Genomic DNA, 18,806 nt, shown 5'->3' with positions numbered 1-18,806 from the left:
TAAATTTTATAATCGGCATCTTATAAGCAACACGACAATCCTCAACCAAATGTGAAATATATCCGACAACCATAAATCTGCATCGCTGTTGGTTTTAGGTGGCCCATTTACTTTGTTAATGATAATGGAAATATATAGTCGTCGGCATTATTTTACCACAGGTATTAAATATTTGTCGTTGACAGTGATACTCGCCCGTGTTTCAGTGTTTAAAAACCACGTTATTGTTGAGCGGTATATTGTAAGCAGCTCGCCTCTACTATATTGCAGGCTCTGGTACTCGCCCATTGGAGGCTTTGCTCATGCTTTTATACACGATTCCAATTTCCACTATAAGTATATAGTGTTACAATGGACAAAACCGAGGTATTATAATACAAAATTCTTGTCATATTCTTCATAAGATTAAGTACTTTTTAGACAGGAAGCAGTTTGTAAAGGAACTATTAATATATACTTAGACCTCATAAATAAACATCAATCTGAGCAAACCGATGTTTACCTTTTACTACAAAATTAAAGGTCAAATTAATTACAAGACAGATTACCCAACAACTACGCGTACTATTTGGAAAGCGACTAATGTGATGCATATGTTTAGGAAGTAAATCTTGTCTATAACACGACTCTGTCTAACTAGACAAAACACGATAATATCGATGACTAAGTGAATTTCGGACTTCTATGAATTTTGGTTATTACTTTTTAGTATAGAGCAGAATACTGAAAATCGACTGAAGTTATCATCACCTTTCTTAAAATATCATAATAATTCAGAATGTTTGCTCATCTTTAAAGAAAATAAATTGATGTTGTACTTTGACTCGGTATTGACAAATTTATGAACCATATGAAACGCAACAGCTCATATTACTACTTTATTATGTCGGTTGTTCGTAATATTACTGTGGCCCTGTCCCGGTCAAGACATTTGATTTGATTTGATTGACAAAACTGATAGGTACAAGTCCGGAACAACGCATAGACCGCACCCGCTGCTTGTATTGCAGCTTGTAGTTGCAGTCGACCACGTTTTTGCCTGCAGTCGCAGTCGCTTCTACTCCGACACAGACTGCAAGCCGCGCATGTCGCGACTATAGGTTAAAGTCGTTTCCATATTTTTTTCCATTACATAAGATACATTAGCAATCGAATTAAATATGGTTAATGTAATATTTCGAAAAATTACATTTGAATAGAGCATAATTTTAATTTTGACGCGTTATTTTAACCAATTCCAAACTAACATTTCATATTATGAATCTTTTAAAATAAATAAAAGCTATTGAAGTATTCATTGTTTCACTTTTTTTTAGTAAATTTTGTATATTATTTGATATTCAAATGTGATTCATCTTTCGCTACTTTCATTTTAGTACGGGTTCTATGGATAGTTTGGATGCTTTGCGGTTCACGTCATCGCTGGTGCTGCTGTCGGATACAGCCACGCGCCACGGCCGCACGCGACAATGTCGCAATGCTCGGAATAATTTCCATAAGAATTCATAGAGACCAGTAGTTTCGCTTGCAGTTTGCGGCCTGCGGCTGCGGTCTGCCGTTCGTCTCAGACTTGTACCTGAAAGCTTGGATATACTGTCTAGTTAGTAACTTTCCAGATATTGTTAAGTAGAGGTTATTTATAACAACCAAAACATTGCAGTTTAATTATAAAATATTATTTTAGGGCAAAAATTATCGTCAAAAATCGTCGCTTCTTTTAATTTAAGCGAAAATATTAATAGAATTGTATCACTGTATATCATACCTAGTTACCTACTTTTAAATTTGTAGAGAAAGCTGGTCATTAATATACTTAATTCGATATCCATTGGTTGTAAACAAGATAGATGTCGCTCTTTGGAGGTCATACAAGAATTTTACTATAGTGGGATATCTTACGAAATTATGTTAATCATTGTTAAATATGTATTATGTACTTGTTTGCATACACATTTTTGATTTATGTATTAAACGGAGCCCTTTTAATGTAAATTAATTTTATGGAAAATTATATAAAACCTTGGGATCGATCATAATAAATAAGTGGAATTTCCCTTTGAATTTGCATAAACAAACAGTCTTAAGAAGAAGTTTGAGAATGTTTTCAATTAAAAGAGTGTCAAAATTATATTTATATAACTTAATTTATTTTGTAGCTTATATTTTTAATGTTGTTTGATTTAGAGTACTTATATATAATACAGGTACTTATTTTTTTATTAGATCCACAATCACTCTACTCTTTGGAAAACTACCTAAATTATTACTATTACGTAGAGGTGGTTACTTGATACTTGACTTGCAGTTTGGAAAGAGATGGTTTCCATACAGGAATAACTAGCTAATCAGTAGAAAGTTCCTATCAAACGAAGCGAATTTATGTTCTATCAAAAATAAACTTGTAACCTGCCGTATCTACCTACCTATACGCTAAATGTCATTACAAATCTACAGTATTAATTTGATAATCCACTGACTTAATATAATTTTCTGAATAACTCTTTAAACACCCTTCAGTAAGGATTAAGTAAATTCGTTTAACTTAAACATATCTAATTTGTTAGATGATGAAGTGTTATTGTATTTGCTCGTAATCCATATTTATAAGGTATAATGTTTTAACTATGGATTGTATTAATATGGTATTATTATTATTATTATTATTTTCATAGTTCATTAGAGTAAGACTTTTTTAAAAATAATTCTTGATGGCATTACATTAATTCGCCATGCTATTGATGGATGAATGGATGGATGAATGAAGCCATGGATCGCTTTTGCATTGATAGTCCGCAAACATTTTAGTAAACAAACGTCGGCATTCGCGTCGCTTAATAACGATTAATGAGTAATTTAAAATATGTTTTCACACTTTTATTTGATATAGCTAATAATATTGGTAAACACATGAAGTATTAAGTGACATATTTTAAATAGTGTTGACTTTTACGAACACTTCTTGGTAATGAGCTCTGTCAACATCCGTCGTTTATGTCTTCTTTTTACTGGATATCGGTTCGTACTTTACCTTATTAGAACAGAATTTAAATCTAAAATGTTTATTTTCGTTCTAATATAGTCATGTATAACTTGGCTAATTCTGTCGATTCCTATAAAAACGGCTATGTGAATGTTCAATGTAAAAACTCACTGTTTTGTTTTGTTCGCGGGCGCAGCGGAGCAACTAGACGGTGAGCGGATAGACGCAGCCTCCTTCGAGCAGAGTCCGTAAATGACTGTACGACGATCACACGACGTAAAGCCTGCAGAATGCAGATAAATCTAACGCGTGAGATGTCATACAACTGCCCAATATTCACTTTGGCTTTTATAGAACCTCTATAGTATTTTGATATTCGTAGATTGTCAGGCCCTGCATGCGATCTATACTATGCTATAACTTTTAGGTAGAACGTAGGGATTGATTGATACCTAAGAACTAAGCTTAGAACATATTAAAATCAATAATAAAATTATTCTAATTTTTTTTTTATTTTACTATTTTATTGGCAATCCAGCCTTGTTTGGAGTATCACCATTTTAACAAAAAGTTATTTAAGTTTACTTTATGTAAAAACTTTTACTGCGCCCGTTGCAGATCAAGAACTAAACAAGTTAGTTTATTACACCTCGCAAAGATGATTTTTTTTTCATACTTGAGTGCAGACCGCTGACTATGTAAATAAATTAAGTTATATGCTATGCGTAATTTTTTTAAGTTATATCAGCAAAGCTAAACCAACTTACTTAGTTCTTGGTCTTCAACTGGCGTTCCACTTTAATTAGCCTGTATGTTATGACCAACATTATCATTATTATAAACAAACTCATTCATAAAATTTAGCCTAATACGCCATAGAAACATAGAACATAAAGCAAGGTTACCCTGTAGAGATCGTCCTTAGCGATAGGACCGCCTCTTGTAACACATAGTACCATAAAGTAATAGGTTTTGTTTACTATTCCTTAAAATGATTTAAAATTTAAGGAACAGACCTGTAGTTTATTTATGTTTTGCCTATCATTAATTACAATTGTGTCCTGTTCTACAAGATATGAAGAGCAAATTAAATATAAATTTCTTTGTTATGTACCTAATCATATTATCGTGTATTAAGAGCAAGGAAATCTAAGAAAAAAAACGCGTTATTGATAATATTATAATTAATTTGTAATTTGTCTTATTGTTATAATTCCATTACAGATTTTCCTTATGCTATTTTTATCGACACTACACAACCTCATGCATTACGGCCGATATTTTATAATATAATAAAATGGAGTACACTCCTATAAAACCAATATTTAAAATATATCATAAACAAAGATCTTTATCTTAACCTTTGTCCAATAAGCGGAAGATTTTTTAAACTAGTCAATATCTTTCACATGAATGTGATGCATAATTTCTTTATATCATAAATGATTAAAAGTTATACAATGGCCTTTTATTATTGTTTTCCCGTTCGATAATTTATATTTATACGTGTAACTTTATGTCGCCGAGTCTGTGTACCGGCCACATGCATTCGCAGCCCGCCGGGATCACCATGGTGCGTGTTTCCCAACAATCACTGTAACAACAAATAAGCAATTTTAATTAGGCACCGACTCCAAAATTGGTATCCAATATATACTTGTTATGTGAAATTATTTTTTGGTTTTGAGTGGTTTTTGAAGGCGGTTTAATTTTTTGTTAAAATTATTTTTATTACACAACATTGACATACCTACAACATGTTGATTGTTTACTAGTAATGTCAAAATCTCGAGTCTTTTGTTATAATTACCAGTGCATTTTTATATACCTGGAATATCTTCTTCGTGTTAAGTGAATAGTCTTGTTCCATTGTACGCACGAAAATCCAAGACTTGAACATATCTGAAAAATATACAATAATTTGTATAGCCAAACTCAGCACGGCGCGCGGCAGTCGGACCGCAATACTGCTATGCCACCGAGGCAGTCTGAGCAATCTTTGGATTAAACATGTAGTTTTGATTATTTTATTGAAATAAATAATTAAAATTAATGTAACCACCTACTTCTTATATGAAAAAAGCATAATATGTTGGTTTAGCGTGGGAAATATAATGTGCACTGACTGATGACACATAAAAATGTAAATATGTACGTATGGTTTTTTTATTTATTTTATTAATCATAGAATCTCTCCTTCATGGACACGCATTATTTTTACTAAAACGATAATTAATTATTTTTATATTAAGATTACTCTCGACTTTTACATTCACCGACGCCTTCTTTTCCAGAAGGGTTGGGCGGAAGTGCTTCCACTCGTTCACCCACTTTTTCCATAAGCCTTGTGTTCTATAATGTGACGGATGCGCCCCTATAGCCATCTACTCGCTGATACTAATTAGAATAATCTATACTATTATATAAAGCTGAAGAGTTTATTTGTTTGTTTGTTTGTTTGAACGCGCTAATCTCAGGAACTACCGGTCCAAACTGAAAAATTCTTTTTGCGTTGGATAGCCCTATGTTCGTGGAGTGCTATAGGCTATATATCATCACGCTATACCCAATAGGAGCGGAGCAGTAATGCCTAATCTCAGGAACTACCGGTCCGAACTGAAAAATTCTTTTTGCGTTGGATAGCCCTATGTTCGTGGAGTGCTATAGGCTATATATCATCACGCTATACCCAATAGAAGCGGAGCAGTAATGCCTAATCTCAGGAACTACCGGTCCGAACTGAAAAAATCTTTTTGCGTTGGATAGCCCTTTGTTCGTGGAGTGCTATAGGCTATATATCATCACGCTATACCCAATAGGAACGGAGCAGTAATGCCTAATCTCAGGAACTACCGGTCCGAACTGAAAAATTATTTTTGCGTTGGATAGCCCTTTGTTCGTGGAGTGCTATAGGCTATATATCATCACGCTATACCCAATAGGAGCGGAGCAGTAATGGCTAATCTCAAGAACTACCGGTCCAAACTGAAAAATTCTTTTTGCGTTGGATAGCCTTTTGTTCGTGGAGTGCTATAGGTTATACATCATCACGCTATACCCAATAGGAGCAGAGCAGTAATGGCTAATCTCAGGAACTACCGGTTCGAACTGAAAAAATATTTTTGTGTTGGATAGCCCTTTGTTCCTGGAGTGCTATAGGCTATATATCATCACGCTATGACCAATAGGAGCAGAGCAGTAATGGCTAATCTCAGAAACTAGGAGTTTGAACTGGGGCCTTATTCTCTATCCCGCACGTTATTTTAACAGTGCGTAACAAGCACGTAACACAACACATCATGTTTAGGACTATAGAAATTTGGCTTACAGAATACCATTTCACGCACATTTCTCAAAGATAACATGACACGGCCGCGTTACGCGTTTACACTATCATACAGAATAAGGGTCCTGAATAATTCTTTTTGTGTTGGGTAGCCCTTTGTTCCTGGAATGCTATAGGCTATATATATCATCACGCTATGCCCAATAGGAGCGGAGCAGTAATCGCTAATCTCAGGAACTACCGGTTCGAACTGAAAAAATATTTTTGTGTTGGATAGCCCTTTGTTCCTGGAGTGCTATAGGTTATATATCGTCACGCTATGACCAATAGGAGCGGAGCAGTAATGAAACATGTTGCAAAAACGGGGACAATTTATTAGTTATGAGAGCTTCCGTTGCTTGCGCTGCGTAAACGGTTAAAGTGCAACAATGATGTATGACGGAATTGTTCCTCTTAAAAATTTCTAAAAAATATATTATAAAACAAAGTTCCCGGCTGCATCTGTCTGCCTGAACGTGTTAAACTTAAAAACTACCCAACGTATTAAGAGGAAATTTGGCATGGAGACAGTTTGGGACCCTGGGAAGAACATAGGCTCCCGGGAAACTACTACTTTTATAACGGTAAACTTTAGCCTGAAAAACTTTATAACGCGAGCGGAGCCGCGGGCAAAAGCTAGTCCTATATAAACTATCCGACACGGGGCCGAACCGGAGATCTACACACGGCATTCGGACCGCAATGATACTATGCCACCCAGGTAGTCTGACAGATCTTTGGATTAATTACAAACTATACCTCGTTGGTAGCTCCAATTTCGTCATTAGATGACACGACACATCGCACCTCCTCATAATAAGCTGGTCGGTATTCATACTCGTTCGTATTCAGTTTCCTTATTTTCCTCTCCAAATGGCAGATAGGATAATGTTTCTAGAACAAAATTAGTTTAATATTTTCTTTAAAATTCACATCTATAATAATCTACTAGGCCCGGTAAATCCATACTGGAATAACTTAGTTTTGATCAATTAGATATACTTAACCTTCTTAGAACTTAAACGAATGCTAATCAGATTAATTATCTACTTTTAACTTGGTTAATTTATTTGTCCGATAATACTTGATGCAAAATTGACCACATTATTATGTGACAAGCCTACGACCTAATTTGCCCACAATTGTTATTTTTACCATCACGCAGCAATGTGCTTGCTATATTGCATTCCGGTTTGAAGAACACTAGCCAGTGTAATTGCGAGGTATTATGAAACTTAAAATGTTATTTATCAGGGTGAGAAGTAATCCTACGCAGTTCTTTGACGGTATCCTCGGCTTGTCGTAAGAGGTGACTAATAGGGGCCACGAAGGGGGTCGTCGGCGGGCAGCAGGGGGCTGTCCGCCCTAGTGCATTCTTGCACATCATTCGGTTGACCCTCGGGATGGAAGGCAGTGTGTAGTTGGCCTCATGCTGCCGTAGACGACGAGGGCGTCCTTCGGTGCGCGGAGGTTTCTGAGCCCCTTATATATAAACCTAGACTGATTTTATAGAATAAGTTATTTATGACAAGCAGATAACGTTTGCACTATTCTATTATACTAACTGCTATGCTAATAAATGTTGTATGCAAGGATATTGCTGAGATAGTTGTTCACTATATTTTAGTCTTATTATATGGAGTGACATTCAACTTTCCATATGCGTCTATCTTTATTATTATATAAAACTGAAGGGTTTATTTGTTTCAACGCGCTAACCACAGGAACTGTTGCTTCAAATTGAAAAAATATTTTAATGTTGGATAGCCCATTTATCGAAGAAGGCTATATGTAGGATGTTTAAAATCATTATGACCAGTAGGAGCGAAGTGTCAATAAAAAATGTTGCAAAAACGGGAAAAATTTAATCCTTATGAAAGCTTCCGTAGCGTTAATGGTTAAAGCTACGCCAAAAACATGAATGACGGAATTGTTCCTGTTAAAAAGTTCGAAAAAAATGTATTATAAAACAAAGTTCCCCGCCCCATTTGCCAGCCTGGCTGATCGTGATAAACTTAAAATTTACTCAGCGGTTGAAATTTGGTTTGGAGATATTTTGGACAGCTGAGAAGAACATAGGCTACTCTCTATTCCTGGAAAGTATATAGCGGGACTTTTATCCCGGAAAACTCTTTCACGTGGTTGAAGCTGCAAGCAACAGCTTGTATTAATATAAAAAATTGAGGAAACGAAAACAAAGTGAAACATAACAGACCGCAGGTGTATGCTGGGTGAATTTTTGAGATGGGGCAGTAAGGGCAGTGACCTTAAGCGTGTAGCTACCGACAAGAAAAAATTCTTAGGAAACTGTCCAAGAGTTTTGAAGTCATTAAGACCTACATTCACAGATATCGAAAAAAAATTAAAGGCAACAAAAAACAATCAATCCTTTTGCTTATAAGGAACAAAAGTCTCAATGGGACCATTCGAGGTTTGTATACTTTTAAGGTCAGAAATTTCATAAACTTTTCTTTGTATATTTTGTAATAAATGTGACTTAAATTTACTTCTAAACGTACCAACTGATCACCGCAACACAGTTTTTTAAACACGTAGATGAAAGCATATAGCCTAAATTTCATGACCTGTGTGACGTCAGATCAGTCTGAATACCGAAAATATTGAACAAAACCTACACAAGTGTCGCCTAGAGTGGGAAAATTCTTAAGGCCACCTATCTATAGCCAGTAAACTACTACCATTCGACGATAAAATTATATTATAATATAATACCTGGACTCCTAACTGCCGTAAATCACGTTCTCTGGATCCGATTGATTCAGTATACTCTGAAAGTATCTGCAAATGAATTGAATTGTTAGAATATTTCATAAAAATAAATAGGATATATTATTGAACGTCGCGCCATGCCGGGAAATGTAGATAATATTGGTGATTACACTCCGAATAACATATTTTATTTAATACTAATATAATACACAATAATTATTTGTAAATAAAATATTAAAATAAATAAAAAAAACTCCAACGTTTTATGAACATCCAGCACGGATGTTTGTATCAAGTGTTTTATACAAACGCGCGTCTTTCCCGCGGCGAGGGGAACCGGAACCAACTGACTAAGAAATATTCGGATAGACATGGTTTTTTGTGATGATAATTTAAAAAAATGTAACATGCTAAAATTTATTACACAATACAATATATTTGTATATAAGGAATTATATAAGGCATTTTAATACATTAGGTACCTCAGTAGGCTCATCACAATCCTCTTGCTCGGATGATCTTGGTTTCGATAGAGCTTGCTGCCTATTTCTCTCTAGTTTGCCAAGCACAGAATTCAATACTCGATCGGCGTTTGGAATTCTTAAAACATGTTCAAAGTAATCCCGGGCCGTCTCATCACTAGCACTGAGCGATGTGACAAGGCATAGTGTTACACATAGAGCCTGAAAATTAAAAGTTTATTGTATCCACTAAAAAATAATTGCAACTAGAATTGCATTAGTCAGGATTCTGCGCTGCGCATTAGTCACTATAAGCATTGTTATAAACGCAAGGTGAACTTAGCAGAGGATCTAAGACGCTGTGCAGTCTGAAGCAACACGCGCTATTTCTTCTGGATAACACGTTTTCAACGTCTGGCTGCGCCTTTAATTTAATAAATTACTGATTTAAATTAACTAGTAGTAGTCCTGAGGTCAAAACTCGATCGTCTAATTTAATATATTTATAACACATATAATACAATATGTTTTTTCTGCGTCCCTTCTCTACATGAAGTTTAATTATGCCAAATCTTACACTTCTCCGAGCGCGCAATGTTCTTTAAAAGGGGAACAAATATTTTCTTCACGATTAATATTAATCTACATGGGATAATAAATATTATAAATAATTACAAAAAAAATATTTTTTTGCCTAAGTAATTTAATTTTGTTGTTGAGTAATATTTTTATTTTGATAACAGAACTGCTTCGGCAGCAGGGCCTCACGATAAATGGTCACATCGCCCATAAACTCAGTGCCACAGTAATTATATATAGGTTATGTAGTCTTTATGCCACGAAAATGGGATTGGAATGGAGATATTATTTAGCTCCGGCAATCTTACTGACGGTAGAAAAGGCAACAGGTAAATTGCTACGTCTTGTCGATTTACGGTCGGGCACTTGATTGATTTGGTTTTACCTTACTGTAGAAAGGCTGCCTCCAGCAGTGGCGCCACCGTTTACTTACACATTACGCAATAATTCAAAGTTTTTAAAAAAATATAATGGTTTAGTGATATTTCAAAAATGACAACAAAATGACGTTCGCTGCTTGTTATAAGTGCATCAGTAAACCGTTTCTGTAAATACAATATGTGCAGTACTAATACCTAAAATCACGCCAAAATTCAACTATAATATCAGGATTATGCAAGTTATTATAATGTGTTTAAAAATATGTATGACAAGAATTGTCGTTAAAAATAATATAAAGCATAATTACTAATGTATGTGTTATCTATCTTAGACTCTTTATTTTCGCGAGAGTAACGCTTTATCGCTAATATTCTGAATTCTATAAGACACGTGAGTTCGTAAACAGCTGCCTTGCTTTAGTAGCTTATTGTTATTTGTTTATGAGATATATATATTTGTTATACACTAACAGTTACAATTATGGGTACAATATTATATCAATGGCATAAGTAAATTGCGGAGAACACGTATGTCATTACTCTTGGATTGGATTGTCTGCAGAAAATATTGGTTTAGTTAATAAAAACTTTAATGTACTCTCTCGGTATCTTTCTTTCCTCAGTTTTTATAATGAAAAAAACCGCCAGCCCCTTGAGGTTTGTTAAGGTTTATATTTTAATATAATAATAATGAAATATTTCTTTTTATTTACTTTTAATCATGTAATTTAATATTGTGTAAAATTGAAAAAAAAAGTTTTGTTTTTTATTTATGCTTCAAAGTTTTATACATTTTTCTGTATCGTACAATTTCTAATCACCCAAGTATAATAAACATGTTAACTATACATACCTAATTGGCTGTTTTACTAATGAGCTTGAATACATACGATACATAATTTAAATTACGGAAATAATAATGGTCATCAAATTTAATTTTAATATTTACTTAAATATTGTCACTACTTAACTATAACCAATTTTGTAATAGGTAATTGTGGATTTATAAGCAAATATTTTTTTCTATACAATTGTAAGGTAATTCTAATACAACAGTTAATTAAAAAACCGTCACTAATAAAATTATATTTTAAAGCATACGCTCTTTTGACGTTTAGTGGTCGAAATGAATAGATATTTTTTTTATATGTAAGATTTAAATAAATTAACAAATATTTAAAATTTACCTACTCCGAGGGTGCAAGGTGATGCACTATTAGTGTAACTAAGTGTCATTAATGTATAGTTCTACTATGGCTCCGAGCATCGTGTTACGTTGGCCAGCTTGTTTAGTTGATTACGCGTGTTCGTCTGTGCTCTGATTGGCATTCATTCGGAGATCTCGTACTGCGGCTCTACGCAGGAGCCCCAGTGGTTCACAATCATTGGCACTCTATCCCATTCCATATCCCCTTCAATATATAAACAAAAACAGATTTATAACATCGCGTTCAATTTGAACAAAAAAATTACTTATGGATGTAAAAACGTGAAATAATAAGGTGACAAAAAATACAACTTTGTAGTTAGCTGCCACAAATAAATAATGAGCTACTGCGAAAATTAACGCTTAGGATGCGCATTATATTGTACAAGTATTTTTAATTGATTTAGCACTCAGAGGAAAATACGAATATTTTACCATCGCATTCATAAAAATGTGGTTTGTGATCACAAAGTAATATTTTGTTACGTTGAGCAAGTGCTGTAAGTAGCAGCGTCTCCTTTTTAAAATAAAGTAGATGAACACATAGAAAGTTATTAAAAAAAACGTGATTTTTTTCTTGTATAAATACAAGACAGAAAATCATGATTATGAAGTTGCAATACACAGACCAGCCAGTTCACAAACTTTACTTTTACTTATAATATTTTCATTTTTTGTTTCATAACCAAAATAACTGTTAATATTTCGCAACAATTATTATTGCCTTTAAAATTGAGGTATAGAAAGTATCTATGTATTTAGTTAGGAGTACCAGTAACCCAAACAAAATTATTTTTGATTACAGAGCAGTTTATAAATAAGTAAATCTAAAAATTCCTTCTATTACGCACCTTTTTCTTAAAAAAGCTTAGTTTTCAATTTAATATCTATACTTAACGTACAGACATGGGTCTGCTACAAATACCTATAATATATGCATTGAGGATTATATGTAATAAAGATGTATTAAAAATGATCGCAAACAAGACATACAATATTTAAGGTACGCGTAACAAACATCGATTGGCAATCCCTGCGGTCGCAACTTTGGCCCGTGGGTTGAGCTCTGCACACATTAGTTCCAATTCAGAAGAAGTGATGCCACCTTCCTTGTTTTCAATTGTGATAAACAATATTTTTGTAGATACATAATACGTTTCGGTAGTGACGTTTTATGAATGTTTATTTCGGAGTAATCAACATCCATGTCCGCTGACATAGGAAATATCCTGTCCACACTTGTTAAGAGGTAAACAAATAGCATTGCAAACGTTAACTGATGAAGTTAGATACCTAGGTTATATTAATTAATGCATATTGTTTGTCTCCCACAGTACGTTAACTGCTTGAGTATTTAATATCTAGTTACGTTTGTAAATTTATATGTTGATTAAGTTACAGCTGGTTTGTCATAAACTACATATATAACGACATAATAATATAAATTAAATAATGCGACAAAAAAAATGATCTTCCACGAATAGTTTAATTAAATCACCAGTTTTACCGGATATAATGTGACATCGGTAAACAAATAAATAACCTCGATGCAGACACTGCTAATTATTAATCATGTAAAGATATAAAATATTACACTACAATGAAGCAATTGTAGGATCAAACATTGTCGATTTTTCCTGGCGACAGAACTTTTTTATACTGGTACAGATTGGCCACGAATCCCGACCTTATAGTTAGTGCAGTTATAGTCGGTCCCATTTAGCATACAGGTTTAAAAACTATCTCAGTTAGTGGGTATACATTGGCGTACTGGTGCCGTCGCCTCGGATACAGCATTGTTATCGACACGACATAGGTAATTACTTCGTCAACCTTCCGCATAATTACAGGTCAGGACAGCCCTAGCGAAAACCTATTATCTTTTATGCAATATTTTTTATACTACCAACTTTAATGTTTATAAAAGTACGCGATATTTTTTAAATGTAAAACGGACAAAGTATATGAGAACCTTCGCACATACTTGCATATATTTATTGTTAAAATACAGTCCGCCATAAGTAAGTTTCTCGCACAATAATTCAAATATTTTAGTCTGTCCTTTTTTATATGTAATAAAACTTTACATCAATCTACATTTTTATATTACCTAGTAATTATGCCAAGAAATTTAGTCGATGCAGCTACGTCGTGATAGGCTCTAGAAATAACATAACTAGACTTTGAACCTGTCAGATTTCTTACGTCCTTAAACAATAATGATAAGCCGTAAAGATAGTAAAATGAATCCTTTGATGTCAGTACGACAACCACGTTTAAGTAATTTAGAATTGATCTATAAGCATCAGCGTTTAGACTATTCTATTTAAAAACCTAACGTTCTAGTGTCGGATTAAATTATTATTTACAACTACCTACTATACTTGTCTTTGTAAATAACAAAGAAGCTTAACTCCTTAAAGATACCCACCACAACAATAGTTTATTGAATAGTTATGTTAAAAATGCGAACTTCTCTAAATATTTAAATAATACTTATAGGTTCAAAATTTAAACATTTATTTATTTAATCTTGATATTAGTACGCATTTATGAATTAAAATAAAATGTACCCACTCAATGGCATAAAGACTATGTATAATAGTTTAATGAGACCATATTTTATTTTAATTTAGTTTTACTTCCGAGAAGTTTCCTTCCTTATTAATAGACGTTTCTTATCGATCTTTCGTTCTTTAACTATCCTATAATGGTTTAAAATAATGCTTTCTGTATGTTTGGACAATTAAAACAAGAACGGCTCACATAAGGAGAATTATTTCCGTAAAAATGAGCCCCGATAACCCTTTAAAAATTCCTCGTAAATACTACATCTATTTGCGAGGTGCATATAATATATTTACAAACAATACAATATTATATCTACAAACAACTTTTTCTAATCGCAGTCATTCTTTACTTTTAAATTAATTATCAAATTTAAACAATTGCACACTCTTTACATGATTGAACACACGTAGATAGGACGTTTATATATTTCTTATACCACGCATCCGTATTCATAACAAGAAATCTGCATAAGCAAAGTTAACAGCTATGAGGATAAGATTCAACTCCGACCATCTAATTAAAATTAAGAGCATTTAGTTGTCCAGTTCCTATACAACTCCATGTACGCCAATGTTTCAAGTTGTTATTGTAGAAGATAGGGAATGCCTACCTACATAAAAGTTATAGTGATTAGTACGACATCTTAATATATAATTATATTGTTGCCATCCTGTAAAGGTTGCTTTTTCTATATTATTATTCATGACGATATTTTTACCCATCGTAACTCTTTTATTTATAAAGAGAGTATCATTTTAGCAATCCTTAAAATGTCCTCCCATTGTAACGCTATTTTTAACAGATTGAAATGGATTGGGATCTGTTCCTATCCCTCCACGAGGCGATTGAGGAGGGACCTTACATCCTGTGAATTAAGAGTCGACGGTCGAGTTATTTAGTTTATTTTTAGCTCGCATTTGCAATAGCACATGTGTCATGTACTTTTATTAAATCGATGTGAGAACTGAAAAAATTAAGGTATGCATAATAAATAATATTATTTAAAAAAATATTATTAATAAATAAATTGTTTAGAGTTCTCGTTTAACAATCGGTATGGAAAGAAACGAGTCGCTATTTTGTTACTTTTAATAAGTCACAACAATTTGTAACCTTAAACTCAAATTTATGGTTTTTATGAACTCTAGGAAATTCAATTAGTGAACTTAGTTTTTATTTATAATGCGAATTATTAGTTAATATTACCATGAGTATCATTAGCGCTTAATGCATAACCCTAAATTAAATAGATTTTGTCAAAGCACGAAGCCAACATGATCGTTAATGTTTTACGAGGCGGCGCGCAGTAGTACCTACATCACAATATTATCGCATTCGCGATAGTTAAATTACGTCTCCTAAAAATGTCACTATATGTCATATTATAAGTTCTTCATGTCCTAAATGTCCCATAAAAAGCCGTGGCAAAGATCGTCGCGATACTGATGGGTTAATATTTTTTTTAAAAGTTAAAGTATAATTATTTTTATACATAACGACAGTTATTCACTCGTATGACCTAACATGCGACAGTACCAATCATAGAAAAATTCTATGATTGTAATAAAAACAAAATGTTTACGATATAACACACAACAGAATATAATCAATAGTGATTGAATCAATAATTATAATCGATGTTGTTAAAGAAAACGTATACAGTATTTGTATTTTAATATTCTTTTATGAAAATGTAATTCCTCAGCGCGCGAGGCGTGGACATGAGACGTAGACAGCGAGGTACATTTAGAATGGAGCCACTACCGGAGAAGGGAAGTGTTGAGAAAAACAAAATTGTCGGTACCAGGTTAGTTGCATTTTTCAATTGAATTTAAAATACTTTTATAGATTTGGTTTTACTTTAACCCAGAGGTAGCCCAAGCAGAGTACGTCTGTTTTTACTAACGTCCACCGCAAACCTACAGGATTGTGTGACCTAAATAAATTACAAGATTCGACTAATAATGAAATTAAGCAAAATTAATCCATGATGGATCTTTTTCGTTGGGGTGGGGTGATACTTTTAGACAATGGATTTTTTTTTGTTTTCAATGAAGCGTAAGGTTTTTAAAGGGTTTTGTCGTTATTATTAAAAATATATGAGGGATAAGTGACACTATAACTTTAAGTAACCCAGAGTTTTAACCTATGAGTACTAATGTAGGTAACACGCAATTAGCTACTTAAAACAGCGCATGAAGAGTGACAAAATATACTTAAACGTCTTATAGCTATTACGAAAAATTTTGTATATTTATTTTTCAAACTAAGTCAGTGATACCACGTTTAAAAAAAAAACACTCAGGTGCGTGAACAAAGCTGTACAGAATGGTTTCTGGGTAAAATATTTAACTCGAAGTTATAAATATAGCATCAGAGCGGTTGGTATAGTGTCAAAAATTATATTCACCAAACAAAAACTGAAATAAATATATGATTCTAAAAAATAAAACTGATAAAAGGTAGAGGAAAGAAAGCTATTTACATTTTCTTCTCCTAGCTATTTACATGCCTAAGATTGGAACTTATTACATAGCCACATTTACCTAACCCTTTCAGGAATAAAAAAATATGGAATTGCTAGAAACGTTTTGCGAGGCTTAAGAAACTCGCGAATCATGCCTAATCCACTACTTTTGATTATCTTAAACAGCAGATAACCAAAATCGTGACGAACCCAGAAAAAGCTTATTTCTATAGAATGGTTTAACACATATTAACCACTTTAATCGGTATTAAATATTAGCAAAACAAGTGTCTATAAAAAAAACTTACCTTGAAAACAAAATATCGGAACGTCATTTTGGACTTCGTAAATTTTTGACAATGAATAAATAACCTCGATTGTATCAACGAGGACAGTTTTCAGAATGAAAGAAATTTATAAAACACGACTCTTTTATATTCCATTTTTTATCTCAACCCGTGACAATTGTTTTAATGAAAATGTCGAATTTTTATAATCTATAGATACGTTAGCAATTTAGTGGATTTGCTCAATTTTTTCCCTGCCATGAAAGTTTCATCATAATATAACAATTTGTATTTCTTTACATTAAATACAAACAATAATTTAAATAATAATAATTTATATATATAAAAATAAATATTTCATTTTTTTCCTTTGTAGTCGACACCCCTCTATTATATCCCAAATCTTGTCCATTCCATTCTCAGAAGAAATCGCGGAATGCGATAAGGCCGCCAATTGTAGTATACAATAAAGTGTAATAAATAAATAAATAAATAAATAGGCTTACTACCTAGTTTTAACGCAGTTTCCGGAGAAGAGCTTCTTTATCTCTCTATTTTCCATGGCATATAGAATAAATACGAAATCAAATAATAATATAGGGCGGTACCCTATTATAATACTTAATTTTTATAAGGGTTTTTTAAACATTGGTCGTTTAGAAACCGCAAAGTTAAAAATCTATTGGTAAGTAAGTATATTTGCACTTATGCCTATTAAGAAATTTATAGCATGAGTTTTTTAGTACTTTTTAACCCTTTTTATTAATTCGGTTTTATAAAAAAAGAAAAAAATAAAATAACGGAAGCATATAAAAGCAGGTCCATACATAATATAACGTCCGCAATCATCGGAAAAAATTAATTTCCTACATAAGCCGACAGTCCCGACAACAGTGAGATTAGTAAACGTTATCGAGTAATTCTCTGATTGGTCCAGAGACAAAAACGAAATGTCAGCGTTTTAAAATAAATATAACAGCCGTGTTACTTAACTAATGAAAGTTTATTGAAGGGTTGGATTATTTTAAGGTACTCCTTCCATAATCCATAACAATACTTGTTTTAAAATAGCACTCATAACTAGTACATTAACATGACAGGACATGCCATAAAAATATATACAGGGTGCTGAAGCAGGTCGGTAGAGTACTTCAATGTGCATCAACCCCTGCATATAGCCCGAAATTTAAAACTAATTCAGATTTGTGTACATTTTTATGAAAGTCGACGTTATCACAAAATTTCGTAATTAAAGCTATATTATTAGGTCTATAAATGTGATTTTATATTTAAATAAAAATAATAGTTTGCCTTTCCATTAGCTGTAAAAGTTAATCAGTAGTTCGTGAATTTAGACATAATGAAATTTCCGAACTGTTTAACGCTGGGTCGTAAGCCTAAAGCCCTTAACCCTGAGTGGTAACCGCCTATCCCTAGCACAGTGCAGTAGTAGTGGCAAGTTGCTTCGCTCCGACGAATTAAAAAAATAAAAAGGAAATTGAATGCTTAGTAGTAGACACCATACAACTAATAACAAGTGTTTATTCGTGGCTCTGTTTAGACAAATTGATTTAAAGATATAAAGCTTGATTGCGCATTTTCCGAGAAAAAAGTAGGTAGCTTACTTAAGCTATGCTAAGACGGATTGAACATTTGGAGAGGGTGGATGACAGAAGACTAATAAAAAAAATAAATAATGTGAGTGTGAATGGAAGAGTCGTTAGGGGTTGACCGCATTGAACCTTCGAATGTCGCATAGCTGACATTCTTAATAAAGGCCACTTCAACAATTTCCTCAACCGATGGCAATGTTTGAAAA

The 18,806-nt window shown here is 33.2% G+C and overlaps 3 protein-coding genes across 3 annotated transcripts in view; 1 reads left to right on the top strand and 2 right to left on the bottom strand.

Moving 5' to 3' along the window:
- LOC115447967 (putative fatty acyl-CoA reductase CG5065) overlaps window positions 1-3,258 on the bottom strand; it is a 41,966-nt gene extending 38,708 nt beyond the window's left edge. Inside the window, exon 1 of the mRNA XM_030175267.2 lies at window positions 3,152-3,258. The gene's annotated coding sequence lies outside the window, so the exon portion shown is untranslated. The remainder of the gene's footprint in view (window positions 1-3,151) is intronic.
- A 901-nt stretch (window positions 3,259-4,159) lies between these two features.
- On the bottom strand, window positions 4,160-17,105 carry LOC115447985. Its single transcript, XM_030175286.2, has 6 exons — window positions 17,009-17,105; window positions 9,518-9,718; window positions 9,039-9,104; window positions 7,065-7,199; window positions 4,809-4,882; window positions 4,160-4,574 (listed from the first exon to the last, which is right to left on the bottom strand). Exons 1-6 carry the CDS (start codon window positions 17,033-17,035, stop codon window positions 4,481-4,483), a joined length of 597 nt encoding a protein of 198 aa, XP_030031146.1. The 5' UTR covers window positions 17,036-17,105; the 3' UTR covers window positions 4,160-4,480.
- The window catches only part of LOC115449427 (serine/threonine-protein kinase OSR1), a 34,414-nt gene continuing 28,401 nt past the window's right edge, over window positions 12,794-18,806 (top strand). The window contains exons 1-2 of the mRNA XM_037443856.1: window positions 12,794-12,911; window positions 15,939-16,040. Coding sequence (XP_037299753.1) covers window positions 12,868-12,911; window positions 15,939-16,040 — 146 coding nt within the window. The 5' untranslated portion in view covers window positions 12,794-12,867. The remainder of the gene's footprint in view (window positions 12,912-15,938; window positions 16,041-18,806) is intronic.

This window comes from Manduca sexta, chromosome 27 (genome assembly GCF_014839805.1).
Source record: "Manduca sexta isolate Smith_Timp_Sample1 chromosome 27, JHU_Msex_v1.0, whole genome shotgun sequence".
NCBI classification, from domain to species: Eukaryota; Metazoa; Arthropoda; class Insecta; order Lepidoptera; family Sphingidae; genus Manduca; species Manduca sexta.
The sequence above is the reverse complement of the archived record's forward strand: the minus strand, read 5'-3'. Positions and strand labels throughout refer to the sequence as shown.

What these genes read in the sequence shown, in the direction of transcription:
- LOC115447985 (XM_030175286.2), bottom strand. Translation starts at nt 17,035, where the DNA reads ATGACGTTCCGATATTTTGTTTTCAAG. An exon ending in AAATTGGAGCTACCAACGAG is followed by an intron (nt 4,883 to 7,064) that starts GTATAGTTTGTA and finishes TATATTTTTCAG; the next exon opens with ATATGTTCAAGTCTTGGATT. An exon ending in ACACGAAGAAGATATTCCAG is followed by an intron (nt 4,575 to 4,808) that starts GTATATAAAAAT and finishes TTGTTGTTACAG; the next exon opens with TGATTGTTGGGAAACACGCA.